General features: G+C 45.6%; 1 protein-coding gene across 2 annotated transcripts in view; it reads right to left on the reverse strand.

The window, feature by feature from the left end:
- The window catches only part of CTC1 (CST telomere replication complex component 1), a 130,044-nt gene that overhangs the window by 105,351 nt on the left and 5,659 nt on the right, over positions 1-19,034 (reverse strand). Inside the window, exons 1-2 of one of the 2 annotated variants that reach the window (XM_076073003.1) lie at positions 17,851-17,960; positions 14,216-14,282 (exon numbers count right to left, since the gene is read on the reverse strand). In XM_076073003.1, coding sequence (XP_075929118.1) covers positions 14,216-14,266 — 51 coding nt within the window. In that variant the 5' untranslated portion in view covers positions 14,267-14,282; positions 17,851-17,960. Of the gene's footprint in view, positions 1-14,215; positions 14,283-17,850; positions 17,961-19,034 lie in introns of those variants that run through there. The other variant, XM_032968633.2, reaches the window with a different exon arrangement.

Below are 19,034 nucleotides of genomic sequence, written 5' to 3' on the forward strand. Positions count from 1 at the left end.
GTGTATATTAATGCATAGTAGTGTATAGCGTATAGTGTATATTAATGCATAGTAGTGTACAGCGTATAGTGTATATTAATGCATAGTAGTGTATAGTGTCGTAGTGTATATGAATGCATAGTAGTGTATAGTGTAGTAGTGTATATTAATGCATAGTAGTGTATAGTGTAGTAGTGTATATTAATGCATAGTAGTGTATAGCGTATAGTGTATATTAATGCATAGTAGTGTATAGTGTAGTAGTGTATATTAATGCATAGTAGTGTATCGTGTAGTAGTGTATATTAATGCATAGTGTGTATCGTGTAGTAGTGTATATTAATGCATAGTAGTGTATAGCGTATAGTGTATATTAATGCATAGTAGTGTATAGTGTCGTAGTGTATATTAATGCATAGTAGTGTATAGTGTCGTGTATATTAATGCATAGTAGTGTATAGTGTAGTGTATATTAATGCATAGTAGTGTATAGCGTATAGTGTATATTAATGCATAGTAGTGTATAGTGTCGTAGTGTATAATAATGCATAGTAGTGTATAGTGTAGTAGTGTATATTAATGCATAGTAGTGTATAGTGTAGTAGTGTATATTAATGCAAAGCAGTGTATAGCGTATAGTGTAATGCATAGTGGTGTATAGCGTATAGTGTAATGTAAAGTAATGTATAGCGTATAGTGTAATGCATAGTAATGTAATGAAGGATTCCGTCATCTGGGAAAGGGAGGTGTGGACCGCCCTACTTGACCCTCACCAGGACAAGCAGACTGAGAAACGAACAACGAACTTTGTTTCAACTCGAGGGTGAAACATTTGCAGTGTGGGAACACAGATTTACAAATCTCACGCGGCAACTCAATAAAATTGCTCAATATGTACAGTTGAAGGCGTTGGGGAGGGCGGAACACCGCACAAATGTCGAGAAGCTCCCTTCCCGTGGGCGTCGAGGAGGTGCCGTACCCCTGGCTCGCCAGGAGAAGACGTCGCAGCAAGCGGACTCATCGCCAACTGCTTCCATCTGGACAGGGACTAAGCGCTGAACCCTCGCAAGCGTCTGGGTTTTCTCCGGGTGCTCCGGTTTCCTCCTCCCATACAGCATAAACACTCATCGCTAATTGGCTGAAAACATTCTTAAAAATAAAAAACCCAATGCAGGACCCTCCTGATATAATACGAGTCATTTGACTCGTTGTGACTTTACTGGATAATTAAGTTAATTATAAAAACAAAAAACTTAATTATTATTCAGGAAAGCAAACATGTCAGTCAACTGAGAGCACATCTGGAAAGGAGACAAGTGGATTAAGCATTTGTATTTACAGTGTGGTAGCTGAGAATACAAAGCCAGTCAAGAGGATGATAAATAAGCATGGTACAAAGAATTGATTATGTATGCATTATGCAGAACTTATTTCGCACCGTACGTAGCCAACCGTGCTGATCTCGACGTCATAATGCACACATCAAATTGTCCGCCGAAGAAACACTTTTTTTTGTTAATTCACGCAAACTTCGTCCGACGAATGGTCAGAGCAACATGTACCAAATTACACTTCGGGTAACAGAATACCAATACCACGGTACAATTCCACATATCTCAATTCTGTTAGACCTCCCCAAACTTCCGTCTACACACTTCCGGAAACCGCTTCATCAACCCCGCTGCAGGCGAGACCCTCACCCGCGCCTGCACCCTCATCTTCAAGCTCAAGACAACACAGAATGCCACCGCCAGAGTTCTTTGCGCCTCGATTTGTGCACGAGACCGCGTCGCCCCCACCCCAGTCTGCGAACAAGTTCAAGATCGCACACCCACCCCTTCGCGCTCTCTCCTCCAGAGGCCACGTCTATGCCGTCACAGCCTCCTCCAGTCAGCCACTGCTCTGTGGGAGGTCTGCCAACCCCATGGTCTGGAAATCCCTCTCCACAGCCATCCGTGCTGTCAACTCCCTTCCCCAAATCAGGTCCAAGCTCAAGAGATAAATGTGCCTCTGCCTATGGTGGCCTCTTTATGTCCATAAAATAAATAGTCCCACTGTTTTTGCAACCTTTTGAAATGCAGTTGCATTTAAATGTTGGTATTGTATTGAAATAAATGAGGCAAAAACGATGTTGTTATTTATTCCACTGAAGAGTGACAACTCATCTCATCCCAAGGACATGAATCGGTACATGCCTAATAAGCAAACCAAAAGTGGATAGATTCATGGCCGATGTGCTCAACCAGTTGAAGCCGTGCACAAACCAACAGAGGGAAAATGGCCGATTATGAGGAAATTATATCCAGAGAACATTTGCATTTTACAATAATACCAGGTGCAAAAGTGCCAATTTCAGTGCATCTGACACCTTGGCATATTTTATACTGAAATTCAGATCGTTCTGTCATTCAGAGAACAGAATATCCTTGGAAAAATCAAAAATGTTCTCCAGTCATTAACTACATATTACATTGGAGCGGCAGGGCGGAACTGCAGCTATAACACTTGTGCCTCACAGCAAGAAGGTTCCTGGGTTCAATTCCCAACTTGGGCACCCTGTGTGAAGATTGTATGTTCTCCCCGCTGTTTTGCAAGGAGTTGCCACCCAGGTTTCCAGCTTACTCCTCCCCCACAGCTAAAAACAAAACCCACAATGCAACTGGTATTGGTCAAAACATTCCCAATGCTGAAAAACGACCTGCGAAGTACTCAATCAAGATTGTGCAGAGCAACATCCCTCGCTCACCCCCACTGTGAAAAACTTTAACAGGTAGTGGGGCTATCACGACCAATATTATCGCGTAAATATATAAATGCGTCGTTAAACCCGCCACCACCCGACACAGCCAGCTAGTAAGGTTGGTCACGTAAACAAAACGTGCCAATTAGTTACTATTGTAGAGGAGTAGCGTGATGACGTCATGTCATGGGCGCTGTAAGGTGTTATGACGTCATGCCATGAGCCCTGTAATGTGTGATGACGTTATGCCACGAGCGCTGTAATGCGTGATGACGTCATGTCATTGGCGCTGTAAGGAGACACCTTCGAGAACAGGGGCGGGTCCGAGTGAAGGGGAAGGAGCCGCCCAAGGGGTACTTAAGGGGGACCCCTGTTGTGGGAGCCCCGGGGTGTGGTCGTTGTGGGAGCCCCGGGGTGTGGTCGTTGTGGGAGCCCTGGGGCGTGGCCGTTGTGGGAGCCCCGGGGTGTGGTCGTTGTGGGAGCCCTGGGGTGTGGTCGTTGTGGGAGCCCTGGGGTGTGGTCGGTGTGGGAGCCCCGGGGTGTGGTCGTTGTGGGAGCCCTGGGGTGTGGTCGTTGTGGGAGCCCTGGGGTGTGGTCGTTGTGGGAGCCCCGGGGTGTGGTCGTTGTGGGAGCCCTGGGGTGTGGTCGTTGTGGGAGCCCTGGGGTGTGGTCGGTGTGGGAGCCCTGGGGTGTGGTCGGTGTGGGAGCCCTGGGGTGTGGTCGTTGTGGGAGCCCTGGGGTGTGGTCGGTGTGGGAGCCCTGGGGTGTGGTCGTTGTGGGAGCCCTGGGGTGTGGTCGGTGTGGGAGCCCCGGGGTGTGGTCGTTGTGGGAGCCCTGGGGCGTGGTCGTTGTGGGAGCCCTGGGGTGTGGTCGTTGTGGGAGCCCCGGGGTGTGGTCGTTGTGGGAGCCCTGGGGCGGGGTCGTTGTGGGAGCCCCGGGGCGTGGTCGTTGTGGGAGCCCTGGGGCGTGGTCGTTGTGGGAGCCCCGGGGTGTGGTCGTTGTGGGAGCCCTGGGGTGTGGTCGTTGTGGGAGCCCTGGGGTGTGGTCGTTGTGGGAGCCCTGGGGTGTGGTCGTTGTGGGAGTCCCGAGGTGTGGATCGGCCCCAGGAGGTCTCTCCTCCCGCTCGTGACCGGACGGTGTTGGCTGAACCCCCGTCCGGGGTGGACGAGTGGGAGAGCCGCAGAGATAGCCGAGAGAAGGGCTCCAAGGAGTCTGTGAGAATCGGCTGGGAGTGAGTGGGGTTCTTCTCTCCACGGCCGGGTGGTGTTGGCTGAACCTCCGCCCCGGCCCGCGTGAGAGAGCCCAAGGGATAGCCGAGGTTAGGACGAGCAGAGCTTGGGGGTCCACGGGAAGGACCGAGCAGAGAGAACACGTACCCCCCCCTGGTGTGAGCCGAGTGTTTAAAACGGCGTGTTAATAAACGGCGAGAAGTTCCGTCTCCGTGTGGTTCTAGGACGCAGCACGAGTGCAGCACACCGCCGCGTTGGTGAGTAAACACACAACATTTACAATTCGAGTACGACGTTTCGCCAGTAATTACAATTAGGATCATCTGGCGGACAGCCAACTCTGGTGTGCTCTACTAGTAACGAATTGGCACTTTTGTTTGCGTGACAAACCTTACTCATTGACTGTGTTGGGTGGTGGCGGGTTTAACGATACAACATTTAGATTTACACGTTCGAACCCAAAATCCTCTATTTTGGATTGTGTGAAAAACTTGGCAGGACCCTCTGGAAAAAATGGTGCTTGAGACTCAGCGAGGCTTTCGTGGGTAAACAAGAGCAACAAAATAAATAAATGTAACAACATCTGACATGCAAAACGATCGTGAACTCCCACTGCATTGACTAATTTGGATCACAGCAAACACATACAAATGCTGGTTGGCAAAAATGAAGTGATTGCCGATTGTCGTGGAATGTTGTAATTTTTCCCAATGGCCCCCCCCCCCTCATCCCCCCCCTCATCCCCCCAACCCCCCTGAGCTCCTGACGGGCAAACAAATACATGAGGGGGCAGTGTCCACAAATCTGCCTCTGAAGCATTTTACAACAGAGACTAGGGGGGGCATGCAAGCACGGCAAATCGAGTGGACAACAGGCAGAGGAAACACTGTCAAAAGATTAAGGAGCGGATCCACGGAGAGTGGAACGGCACACGTGATCCCGCATCGGTCCCAACGGGGCTCACGACATCGGCGTCACGCGCTTATGTCGCTCGCAGGCTCACATTGGGCGCTGGACTCGTAGTGGAACGCTGGGTCATTGGGTAACACTGCGCTCACAGACCACAGGCTTGCATGGGTCCATATACTGACTTTCTTTGAACAGAGTTGTGTGGAGCCAAAATACTTATATTGCAGCAATAGCTTTACATGGGGTCTCTAGACCCACAACACAGTGCAATTTGAGTAAAAGTAACCACATCTCAAAACGAGATATATATGGGACTTACATTGGGCCCACATATTGACCCAATAGACTTAGATTAACATGTGGGGCCACAGATTAACAGCGTGCCCAGAGCTTTACACTGGGCCCCAAGGAATTACAATGAGCCCATAACCTGACATTCGGGTTCACGGACGTATACTGGGGCTGTCGACTAACATTTGACAAACTGGATTACATTGGTTCCAGAGATTTAACAGAGCACCTGACCAACCCTAACTTGATAAATGCCACCATATAGCATTGTGATATATAACGACTTATTGTTGGTAGCTTAGCTGATTGGAGAATATATAGAGTTTATTGATAACATTCAGGTAGTTTATATTTTATTTTTTTATTGGTTTACTATTTAGTATTCATCATATAGTGTAGTGTATACCCAGTTACTGTTAATAGCTCAGCTTATTGAAGAATATATTGAGTACATTTATTATATTGATGTAATTTAGACTTAGGTTTTTTCACATCGGTTTACTATATGATAGTCGAGTTGTTGCAGCCCCTTTGGCTTCCATGTACTAGGTGCCTCTGTATGTGTAGGCTTTGACTTTAACATAGCTATTTCTATGACCAGTCACAAGCTAATCCCTCAGTTATTTCAATGCTAAATTCTCCTGTTTGATTTATACTAGGTGTCTCTGTGGATGTATAGGCTTTGACTTTAACATAGCCATTTCTGTGACTAGTCACAAGCTAATCACTCAGCTATTTCAATGCTAAATTCTCCTGTTTGATTTGTACTAGGTGCCTCTGTAGATGTGTAGGCTGTGACTTTAACATAACTATTTCTATGACCAGTCACAAGCTAATCCCTCAGTTATTTCAATGCTAAATTCTCCTGTTTGATTTGTACTAGGTGCCTCTGTGGATGTGTAGGCTTTGACTTTAACATAGCCATTTCTGTGACCAGTCACAAGCTAATCACTCAGCTATTTCAATGCTAAATTCTCCTGTTTGATTTGTACTAGGTGCCTCTGTGGATGTGTAGGCTTTGACTTTAACATAACTATTTCTATGACCAGTCACAAGCTAATCCCTCAGTTATTTCAATGCTAAATTCTCCTGTTTGATTTGTACTAGGTACCTCTGTGGATGTGTAGGCTTTGACTTTAACATAGCCATTTCTGTGACCAGTCACAAGCTAATCACTCAGCTATTTCAATGCTAAATTATCCTGTTTGATTTGTACTAGGTGCCTCTGTAGATGTGTAGGCTGTGACTTTAACATAACTATTTCTATGACCAGTCACAAGCTAATCCCTCAGTTATTTCAATGCTAAATTATCCTGTTTGATTTGTACTAGGTGCATCTGTGGATGTGTAGGCTTTGACTTTAACATAGCCATTTCTGTGACAGTCACAAGCTAATCACTCAGCTATTTCAATGCTAAATTCTCCTGTTTGATTTGTACTAGGTGCCTCTGTGGATGTGTAGGCTTTGACTTTAACTTAACTATTTCTATGACCAGTCACAAGCTAATCCCTCAGTTATTTCAATGCTAAATTCTCCTGTTTGATTTGTACTAGGTGCCTCTGTGGATGTGTAGGCTTTCACTTTAACTTAACTATTTCTATGACTAGTCACAAGCTAATCACTCAGCTTTTTCAATGCTAAATTCTATGCTAATTCCTTTGTCAAGGCGCTCTGTTTCTTCTCACACAGCTTAAAGGTCGCGGTCTGAGCTTGGCTGTGTTCGCTCCAGCGCTGTCCTCCAGACAGTCTTGTCCCTTCACCTGATGAAGGCCGCTTGTGTTGTGGCCGAAACGTCGTGAGAATTTTATTGTGTTATTTTATTTTATCAATTTATTATTTTATTCTCATTCTACGTGACTTTACCAAAATAACCAAAGAAGAAAATGCCACCATGCCTATGGCTGTAGTAAATTACACAGTCACACATGGTCTTGGTATCTGGGTTTTCGTATGACAGAGCTGCTTAGCTCCATGGGCCTTACCAGCTGTCTCTGGAGTCTGGGTGGCCTTCATCCAGCAGTGGAATGATAAAGAGCAGCACGTTATTTAATCATGAATATAATTCCGATATATTTTAAGCGGTACAAAATGATAATTAAAACTGAAAAAAATTCACACCCAGAATGCCACATGGCCGATGGAATGTGTAAAAAGATAATAAATTCTTACATGGAGAGCCAGACATGGCCAGGGGACAGTGTTTTATGTAAGCTAAAAGTTCACTTTGTGGATAATTCTGATGATATTTATGCCAGATTGTAGAAATGAGTCGAGTAAAATTATAATTTTAAGCATAAATGTATTAATGTTATGAATAAATGAACGGCTGTAAGGAATTATTAATCATCATCAAAGTAATAAAGAATCATACTTTGAGATAGTACATTATTTAAAAAAAAACACTGCATCGCCAATGTCATAATTTATATCAATTACTATTCACACGTGTCCACTTGATCATGAGAGTCCACAATACTCATAAGCAGAAGGGCACCTAGAAATGAACTGAACAGGTACAGTGAGGGAAAAAAGTATTTTATCCCCTGCTGATTTTGTACGTTTGCCCACTGACAAAGAAATGATCAGTCTATCGTTTTAATGGTATGTTTATCTGAACAGTGAGAGACAGAATAACAACAAAAAAATCCAGAAAAACGCATGTCGAAAATGTTATAAATTGATTTGCATTTTAATGAGGGAAATAAGTATTTGACCCCCTCTCAATCAGAAAGATTTCTGGCTCCCAGGTGTCTTTAATACAGGTAACGAGCTGAGATTAGGAGCACACTCTTAAAGGGAGTGCTCCTAATCTCAGCTTGTTACCTGTATAAAAGACACCTGTCCACAGAAGCAATCAATCAAATTCCAAACTCTCCACCATGGCCAAGACCAGAGCTCTCCAAGGATGTCAGGGACAAGATTGTAGACCTACACAAGGCTGGAATGGGCTACAAGACCATTGCCAAGCAGCTTGGTGAGAAGGTGACAACAGTTGGTGCAATTATTCGCAAATGGAAGAAACACAAAAGAACTGTTAATCTCCCTCGGCCTGGGGCTCCATGCAAGATCTCACCTCGTGGAGTTGCAATGACCATGAGAACGGTGAGGAATCAGCCCAGAACTACACGGGAGGATCTTGTCATTGATCTCAAGGCAGCTGGGACCATAGTCACCAAGAAAACAATTGGTAACACACTATGCCGTGAAGGACTGAAATCCTGCAGCGCCTGCAAGGTCCCCCTGCTCAAGAAAGCACATATACATGCCCGTCTGAAGTTTGCCATTGAACATCTGAATGATTCAGAGGACAACTGGGTGAAAGTGTTGTGGTCAGATGAGACCAAAATGGAGCTCTTTGGCATCAACTCAACTCGCCGTGTTTGGAGGAGGAGGAATGCTGCCTATGACCCCAAGAACACCATCCCCACCATCAAACATGGAGGTGGAAACATTATGCTTTGGGGGTGTTTTTCTGCTAAGGGGACAGGATAACTTCACCACATCAAAGGGACGACGGACAGGGCCATGTACCGTCAAATCTTGGGTGAGAACCTCCTTCCCTCAGCCAGGGCATTGAAAATGGGTCGTGGATGGGTATTCCAGCATGACAATGACCCAAAACATACAGCCAAGGCAACAAAGGAGTGGCTCAAGAAGAAGCACATTAAGGTCCTGGAGTGGCCTAGCCAGTCTCCAGACCTTAATATCCCATAGAAAATATGTGGAGGGAGCTGAAGGTTCGAGTTGCCAAACGTCAGCCTCGAAATCTTAAAGACTTGGAGAAAATCTGCAAAGAGGAGTGGGACAAAATCCCTCCTGAGATGTGTGCAAACCTGGTGGCCAACTACAAGAAACGTCTGACCTCTATGATTGCCAACAAGGGTTTTGCCACCAAGTACTAAGTCATGTTTTGCAGAGGGGTCAAATACTTATTTCCCTCATTAAAATGCAAACCAATTTATAACATTTTTGACATGCGTTTTTCTGGATTTTGTTGTTATTCTGTCTCTAACTGTTCAAATAAACCTACCATTAAAATTATAGACTGACCATTTCTTTGGCAGTGGGCAAACGTACAAAATCAGCAGAGGATCAAATACTTTTTCCCTCACTGTAAGGCCCACTGAGCTATGTAGCTCTTTTTGAGTAGCGACCTGGCCACAAATGATAGTGCAACGAAGTGGCTTAATCATCGCGTGGAAATTTATAACAGCCAAATACTCTAAACGCGTGTTTATAAATGTGGAGGGACAAACCGGAGGACTCCGAGATAAATCCACCCGACCACGGGGAGAATACGCAAACTTAGGCGTCAGGGTCGGGATCGAACCAACGACCTCTTGCATACCCAGGTAACATCTCGCCACCGTGGCACCCCTAAATAATATAACGAACACAGAACCGGGGTCTCGACACATGCATCACCGAAACGCTGCTCCACACGTCGTACTGCCGTCCGTCGCGCTTCAACTCCCACGTAAACGTTCTCGGCGAACACCCTTTCACGGTGTAAATCCCCGGCCCCTTCGCACGAAAATCTGATGGCCTCGCAGTTGAGCGATCATGACGCCGCTCAAAGCAACCGCCGGCCCAGCGCCGCTCCCCGCAATGCACGGGAACCGCCCGTGCGCCCACACTTCAAACAAAGTGCTCGTGGCGCCCGGTACGATTTGGGCGATCCTTCAGACGGGAGCAGAGCCACCCCCATTAAAAGTTGAAGCAATGTCCTCCTTCGCAAACGAGCAGAGAAGGATGCGTGCCCTTTTCCCGCGCGCCGTTCTGATATGCTAATTTTTCCCAGGCGCGAAATAACAAGGTGCATTATTAAGCAGCCGGCCTGCCGGAGACCGGGAGCGATTCCCATTACTTTGTAGCCACTCGTTGTTACACTGAATTGGGAGGGCCCCATCAAAACAAAAGAGCCAGCAAATAAATGTAACCTTTTTTGAAACAGATGAGATTCTCGGTCTAGAGGAACTTGATGTTCATTGAAGCGTGCACGCGCGGTTTACCGCTTGTATTTTGTCCTTTCCTAGGTGTCACTCGTATATGTGACGGGATTTGAGGGCAAAACCTGAGTGAATTATGGCACAACCGCCAGGGCACACAGTGGGGATCAAGGGATTTCGGCTCAAAAGACAATTCTTTGGCAGTCTCACAAACAATACAGGCATGGCTTCTATGCTAATTAAACTCATGTAATATTACAGTAGCTGATAAGCAGATTAGAATTAAATATTTTGTAGAATAATGCAATCGTAAGAGATGACTCCCGTCCGTCTGCACTGTCAGTCTATTGTCTAAAGACAGCATCAGATATTGCCGTCAACAATCAACAGATTGTAAAAGGTCCTCAAGGACACCTGAAAATAATAAATTAAACTCCAGCAAGTTGTGTATTTTTAGCAGTGCATTGACTATAGACTTTTCTTTTTAAAGAAACATAGGCAGGGACTGTTCATCCAACAGTTTTATGTGGGACACATCCTTGGCATGTAATTTTTGCATTAAAATTTTAATGATTGAAATGGATTGTAAAGGTCAAACAGAAGACAATTATATGCTGGGGTTAAATGTGAGGAATTTAAATTGTGAAATTTCAGGAATCTCATCTCATCTCCCAGGAATCAGAGTTGGACAGCTCATTAAGGCGATCCTTGGGCTTAACTTTTTCTGCTACAAAAATGTCACATCACACCTTCAAAGAACGCCTTCACTGCTGGGGCTTGACACACATTTTGTCAAGGTGGCGTTCGGAGTTTTAGGATGTGGGCCCTGAAACCATCACCCTATGCTCCGAAGTTGCTCCACTTCAAGAACATTGGCGTCGCTGGGAAACGTTCATAAAGATTGTAATGTGATGTGTCCTGTGTACTTAACAAATGGGTCTCAAAAATATTGACACTGCCAGTTCACCATAACCACGACTCAGAATTGATTTTCTTTTTGGGTCAGATCCCATGAGAACAATGCCAATGTGTCGTACACCTTCCTAAACCCGACACAGCTTCCATATGGAGGATACTTTTTAAACGAAACGAAATTTTTTTGAGAAACGCCACATTAAATACAAATGAGGCAATGTTTTTTTTTAGATATTGTTACCGTTTACTTATTTTCAGGAACATGTACGACTTGTAGTCTGTGGCACTTCGCTGCAGCCGTTGTCCGCTGGCCTAGCCGCCAGTTGGTAAAAAATCTGACAAGTACATTGGGCTTTGCTCGGGGATCAGCCTCGTGATTCCGACTTTACACGTGTTAAACTAGTCTTCTCAGGTATTCCTTAAGGGATGCCGGGCTTCAAAGGTAATACCCAATGTAGTTAAAGGAACATCACAATAAAAAAGTGTACTTACCTGTGCGGGTGTGCTGATGACATCACATCACCTATTTAAAGGCATCATAATTGGAGGATATTTTCACTACAGGAGTTGAATTGATGATGATGACTGCAATTATCAGTGAAACGTCATACATAACTGTAAAACGTTACATGGATTGCTCTCCAACATAGCAGTCTGCTAAAGCAATAAAATATTGGCACGCTTGTTCCCTTGGTCGCGAAAGCCTACATTGTTGAATTCACCGTTACCAGGAAAGGGATAATAAGCATGAACAGCCATGCCGCACCAGGCCTTGAGACCCATGGAAACAAAAAAACCAGGAAGATGACGTGACAAGCATTGTGGGAAATTCTCATTTACAGAGCACATAACAAGAGCTGTGTTGACACCAGTGTATGAGCATGAAAAGCAACGGAGGTGATAAATCGTCTCCACATTCATTATTTTAATGCAGTGTATCGCTACGTGAATCTCGGCATTAATGGAATTCTGTTAAGCCGACCATTATGCATTTCCACAGTTACATTGTAATGCATATTTTCAATTTACATCAGTGTATGTATCACTCTTTAACTATTGAAAGAGTTGTTTGCTACTGACTGCCAGTGTAAACATGTTTCAACACCAACTTTACACGGATATACCACTGTTTGTTCAAAGCCTCCACTATAAGGTTATTCTGCCCTCTCTTAAGCTCTGAAGTACGGTCGACCGCTGGATAAAAACAACTTACATTTATAATGTGCCCATAACACAATCGACTGAGAGTGCAGAAACACAAAGGAGGAAAGACAAGAGGAGCCGAGCAAGGGAAGGAGAGAAAAGACGCGATTAAGGGGTCTGAAAGCACGAACAAGGCAACGTCCATGCTTGTGTAGTGACATCACGGATGTCACTGTGTGGTGCCGGCCCTAGAGGGGCACGGCGTGCTATGCACTCACATCGCAGACATCACGTGCGTAGCGACATCGTGAATGTCGCTGATTGATACCGTCTCTAGCGAGGCACGGCGTGCGATGCATCGTCATCACGGACACCCCGTAGGTGGGTGTAGTACCAGCCCTAGAGGGGGCTCGGTGAGAGCTGGGATAGCGCTCAGTGGCACCACGCGTGGCGTGCAGTGCCGACTCCTACAGGAGGGAGTGTGAGAGTGTCAGCCATGGGATGAGGTTACCCAGGGCCATGGCACTCTGGTTGACCCTGGAAGGCACGTGATGGGTAAGATCTACACAGGGGCCCCAGGAGGGGGCTTGGGGGTGGTCACGTGTCAGGGTGAGATCCTACGGGAAGGGTCGAGAAACGACGAGAGGTGTCTCGAAGGTGGTCGTGGCCAAGGGCGGGGTCAGCCACGACCCAGCTGGATATAAACCGGGTGCGCAAAGGGACCGGGGTTCAGCGTTGTTGCCATCATCTGAAGATCTACGATCTACGTCCAAGAGAAGAAGTCACCAACACGTGGACGAGGACCCCAGCTAGGGTCGTGTCTGTTGTAGCTACTCCCAGTAACTAGCCTAGTTAGCCTGGTGCTCCACCACCATAGGTTATCTGGTAAAGGGGCAGTAACCCCATTTGTGTTAATGTGTTGGTGTTAATAAATGTGTTGCCTCCAAGAAGTACGTCTGTGAATCCACTACACTTGTGTTGCGTACATCACATGTTTTATATCATGAATAGTTCAGTCGTTTGTCAATCCAATGCTAGATTAAGGTCTCCCCCACACCGCATTGGTCACGGGGTAGTTTGACCGTACTTCACCGTGCTGGTCGGTGTGAAATGAAGAATGGAGATCGTAAAAATGAACGGATCGGATATCGCTCGTCGCTGATGTTATTTAGTTGATGCCTTTGTCTCAACACGCCTGGATTATGGGAATGCCCTCTACACACAGAGCTATCCACTTGGTGCAGAGATTCCAGTTAAGTGCAGAATGCAGCTGCCCGGATAATCTGGCGGGGTTGCCGTTTTGAACTCATTATGCCCACCCTCCACACCACCTTGCACGAGCTACCAGGCCGCTTCCGCATCCAATTCAAGGTCGCTGCTCTCCAAACCTACAAAGCACAGTGTAGCTTGGCCCCCTATCTACACGCAAAACCGCATCTCCCTCCAACATCAGGCACATTCTGTACACTCTGCTATTCCACGGGAACGGCGCGAGACTTTCACCGGCCCAGGATTGTACACCCGATGACGCTGGGGGTTACGGAGCCTTCTCAAGCGCAGCTCCAAACATCATGCCGAGTGTCTCTCAATTCCGTGGTCTGGGCAAGACACAACTAACTTAGACTTGCCTTCCCATAAAATCTACAATGTAAAATAAAAACTGCCTCATTAATTTTCATTTATTTTATTTCTTTGTATTTACTACTTACCTTTTTGATGCTCGTCATTGCGCACGGTCGACACTTTATTTTGCCCGCGGTTACACGTTACTTTGCTCAGTCGGTCTTAGCCGTTGAGGTCGTGACAGGTTTTTGTTCTCGTTCCTGTTACTCCATGCCCCGGTACCGTTCCTTTGTAATGCACACTGATGCCCACTTTATTGAGGGCCGATATTGGCACGTAAAATAAAGATGGCTTTATTGTCTATAATTGCCTGCGAAAGCAAAGCAGGTTGCATGGCGCATTGTCTCCCGAACCAATAAACAACCGCTCCTCCCTCAGTGTATGATAAGTATGAATATACCACGATGGTTTGTTTTAAATGTCTGATTAAACTTACAGCATTTGTGAGGCTTCTGACTTCCCGTAATTCTCCAATGAAAGCCTCCATTGTTACACCACCTTATCTGAAAAACAAAACAGAGGGTACACATTAGCAGATATTCCTGTGCTATTTCAGGAATATTTTGATGTTTTTCCTGGATTTTATGTTTGCACGTGCACAAAGTCACTTCAAGATGTTTTCCTGTTCATGTTTTTGTTTGTTGCGGTTGCACCCGATTCAAGAGCCGAATGGCTCACAGGGCTATACCAAATAAATGAAAGATGAAAAATGAAATGAAACAGAGATCAGTCCTGGGAGCCTGCAGCAGTGATTCATATTCAGGTGCTTAGATACTTCAGAGGTAAGCTTTATTCTAGATTTGAAGTTTTCGTGACTGCAAAGATCCATACTCTTTGGTTCTTTCGGTAACGTCACGTGACTTTACCGAAAGAACCAAAGAGTAGGTAAGCTTTAGCCATGAGATGTGAAATTCCATCCATTATCAATCCACTAATGGATGAATGCCTTTCCGCACCATGTAAGGCACTGTGGTTTTGTAACCATACTTCACCACGCTGGTCAGTGCGGGTTGCAAGACTGGTTCTGATTTCAATTGCTACTCATGCAATGTTATCTGTGGCCTGGAATCAAACTCGGGCGGCCGGTTTACGGTGTAGCACGTTAACCACTATTACCGCTCAAGCTGGGAGGCACTGTTAGGTTTTGCTAATTATCTTTGAGTAATGAGTGTAGGTTATACAATATTCTCAGCTGGTTAAGGACATTCTATGGTTCTTTCGGTAAAGTCACGTAGACAAATAATAACAATAAATGAATAAAAAGTGAATAAAAAATAATAAAATATAACGACGTTTCGATCGCAACACAAGCGGTTGTCATCAGGAACAGGAAGGTTAGCCTCTGAGGGCAAACTGTTTATAAAGGTTTAGAGATGGGCGGGGCAATTAATGTTAATGTAGGAGAGGGCCCCAACACCAACAGTAGGTCTACACCAATCAAAAAGCTGTTTATAAAGGTTTAGAGATGGGCGGGGCAGCTAATGTTAATGTAGGAGAGGGCCCCAACACCAACAGTAGGTCTACACCAATCAAAGCATTGCACCTGGCTCCACACACCCACACTACTGACGGTGGAAGTGGACAAGAAAACACAAATCAAGTCATGACCCAAAGTGGTTGATGACATCTTTCCAATGATTGCTGAGTTTAAAACCGTCGTCTCAGTTGAAATTGTGTCTGTGTCTGTACATATGGATGGCTTCGTGAACAAATCTTTTGATTTGAAGCTTTCGTGACTGCAGTAATTCATATTCTTAGTTTTTTCGGTAAAGTCACGTTGAAGGGAAACAACAAAATAATAAAATATATATGGCTTTCAGACAGCATACATTACAAAAACACCTCGTCTCCCCCCTCCTCCCTCCAGAACACAGATGGACCAGTCCCAAACATCTGTGTTCTGGAGGGAGGAGGGGGGAGACGAGGTGTTTTTGTAATGTATGCTGTCTGAAAGCCATATATATTTTATTATTTTGTTGTTTCCCTTCAACGTGACTTTACCGAAAAAACTAAGAATATGAACAAATCTTTGTTGATATCCAGTCGGCTTGCAGAGTACCATCGTCTTAGAGAAATCTATTTCATGTGAGCCAGCCGCATTAAAGTAATGATCAGCCACAGCAGAAGTATTGGTCCTGCCGTGTTTCAGATCTGCCTTATGTTCACGAACACGGTCCGAGACATTTTGATTTAAAGCTTTCGTGACTGCAGTAATTCATATTCTTAGCTCTTTCGATAAAGTCACGTTGAAGGGAAACAATAAAATAATAAAATATATAAAACAATACAAATTCTCACGACGTTTCGACCATAACACAAACGGTCGTCATCAGGTGTGCCGGTCCGCATTAATTTATTTATTTTTAAACGGTGTATTTCTTTACTTATAAAAACGTCAGCGCCGCGCGCAGCGATTTGGCAGTTTATTTAGAAGGACTAGTCCATCTATGTTCTGAAAAGAGGAGGGGGGAGACGAAAAATTAATGTATGCTGTCTGAAAGCCACCGTAAGCGTGAACAATCAATTAAGACCTGAAATGGTTTATCAAATCTTTCCAATGATTGCTAAGCCAGAATCCATCTTCTCGGTTGAAATTGTCTCTGTGCTTGTATATGTGGATAGCCTCATGAACGAATCTCTCATGGTAGCCCGATGGCTGAGACATGTCATTTGGTTTCCCCAATATAACTGCTGCAGCAGATACAGCTTAGTTTATAGACGCAGGGATATTGCATGTCAGGAATCTTGTCCTTCACAGATGGGATCAGGTCTCGAATTTTATGCACTGTGTTAAATCGGACCTGGATCTTGGGTTTGTTCAAGATTTTGGAAATATTTTGGTTATCCCTGCTATGTAAGGTAAGGTGATGATTTTGATTGGATCTTCAGATGGCTCGTTCATCACGGTTGGGGTGATGGCTTTGCGGATTGTGTAGTCAGAATATCCATTCCATGGTAAACTGGACTCCCGTTGAACATTGGACTTCCGTGGTGAAGTGGACTTCCATGGGAAACTGGACTCCTATGGTAAACTGGACACCCATGGTAAACTGGACACCCGTTGTAATTTGGACTTCCATGGTGAAGTAGACTTCCATGGGAAACTGGACACCCATGGTGAAGTAGACTTCCATGGGAAACTGGACTCCCATCGTAAACTGGACTTCTATGGTAAACTGGACACGCATGGTAAACTGGACACGCATGGTAAACTGGACACGCATGGTAAACTGGACACCCATGGTAAACTGGACACCCATGGTAAACTGGACACCCATGGTAAACTGGATTTGCATGGTCGAGGGGTCGGCAACCAGCATAACAAGAACGAGCCATCATTGTTTAACAATTTCCAGAGCCCGCACTGCAGCCCTGAGATATCCGCTGGGGTCTCGGCCTACACAAGGCGCGCGTCAACGCCGCAAGCAACACCGCAGTTGCTGCGGGTTCCCTGATGGTGAACAACAACAACACCACCACCGATCGCTCTGTCACGCCACTCGTAGCGGAGTGGGCCTCCGGGCGGCGTAGTCACGAGGCGGTGGGAGCGAGTGACCCCCACACTTGACCCCGCCCGCCACGGACGTGGGCCACGTTTCTCCCCCCGGGTGGACAGAGCCGCCGGGGGTGGGGTGAAGAGGTTTAAGAGTCGTGCCCACTGGGTTCGACTGCCGCGACCGGAGATCGAGCGAGGGCACGCGAACTTCTGGGGTTGTCGGTCCACGGCGAGATGCTTGTTGTTGTTGATGCCCATCGTGACACTGCGGGCGGTGGCGGAGGCTACGACACGAAACGAACGCGGGCGAACGCGGAACGCGCTGGGGGGGACCACCATCACCACCACAACCACCATCCTCATCACTACCACTCTAACCACCACAATCATCACCATCATCACCACCACAATCATCACCATCCTCATCACCACCACTATCACCACCACAGTCATCACCATCTTCATCACCTTCATCACCACCATTACCACCACTATCACCACCACCTTCATCACCACCACCACCACCACCTTAATCACCATCACCACCGCCGTCACCGCTAGACCCGCGACTTAACTGCAAGGCGACTCTCGGCGTTCAGCCCTCAGCGGTTGAGCTCGAAACGGAAAAAGTCGCCCGAGATTTCAAAACAGCGACCTCGCCGGGCCGCGCCGTCATCCCATTGGTTGGCACGCGCCACGTGAGCCCACTCAGCCAATCCGCTGAATGCTGCCCGTCACGGCCATGTTGGTTAAGGACATCGAACTTTTTTTTTATTTTTGCAAAATATTCCCTCCCCAACCCGGTAGGGTGATGCTGCGCTACTGTTACTGTTGGGGAACACGTCTCCCCGACAGGCGTTTGGGAAGATATTTGTTTTTCTCTCTCAAGTCGACGAAATATGTAGATCCCTAACCAAGATGGCTGCAAGGGCGCTGACGTTGTTGACAAGGGAACATCATAATCTTGGTTCTTTCGGTAAAGTCACGTAGAAGGGAAACAATAAAATAATGAAAATATAAAACAATAAAAAATATAATTGTATACATTTACTGTTTCCCTTCTACGTGACTTTACCGAAAGAACCAAGAATATAGTTTTCATAGTTATATGTATTTTGGTATAGCCCTGTAAGCCATTCATCTCTTGAATCGGGTGCACCCGCAACAAACAAAAACATGAACAAGAAAACATCTTAAAGTGACTTTGTGTGACTGTGCAAACAGAAAATCCAGGAAAAAAAAACATCAAAATATTGCTGAAATAGCACCGTACACCAACGCTGTGCAAAAATCCCAGTGGGATACAAGTCAAACAACAACCACAAGACAACTAAGATTAAGGCCATCAGTCTTAACTCCGTACTACAATAAACAAAAACATGGCCACAACCAAAAAAAAACGTTTTCGAAATCACCAAAATAAAATCCATAAATGCAATGCAACGGTGATCGTAGGGACTGTGACCGAATTTTTTTTTTACAATAAACTACAGAAATAACATGTGAATCCTTGCAGACACGAAAGCTTTAAAGGGAACGTCGTCTCTGCAGTTGTTCTCGATTTGGAGGCGCACAGATTTGTGAACAGTGAAGTTGGTGGCTCTCGTTCTGGAGCTCGCACAAGCGTCGGTGTACGGGTGACTTTTCTGCAATATTTTGCTGTCTTTTCCTTTGTATTTTCTGTTTTGCACAAAGTCACACAAAGTCACTTTGAAGATGTTTTTCCTATTCATATTCTTAGCTCTTTCGGTAAAGTCAC

The sequence above is a fragment of the Petromyzon marinus genome, chromosome 40, assembly GCF_048934315.1.
Source record: "Petromyzon marinus isolate PM22_M1 ecotype Great Lakes invasive population chromosome 40, UKy_Petmar_22M1.pri1.0, whole genome shotgun sequence".
Lineage (NCBI taxonomy): Eukaryota > Metazoa > Chordata > Hyperoartia > Petromyzontiformes > Petromyzontidae > Petromyzon > Petromyzon marinus.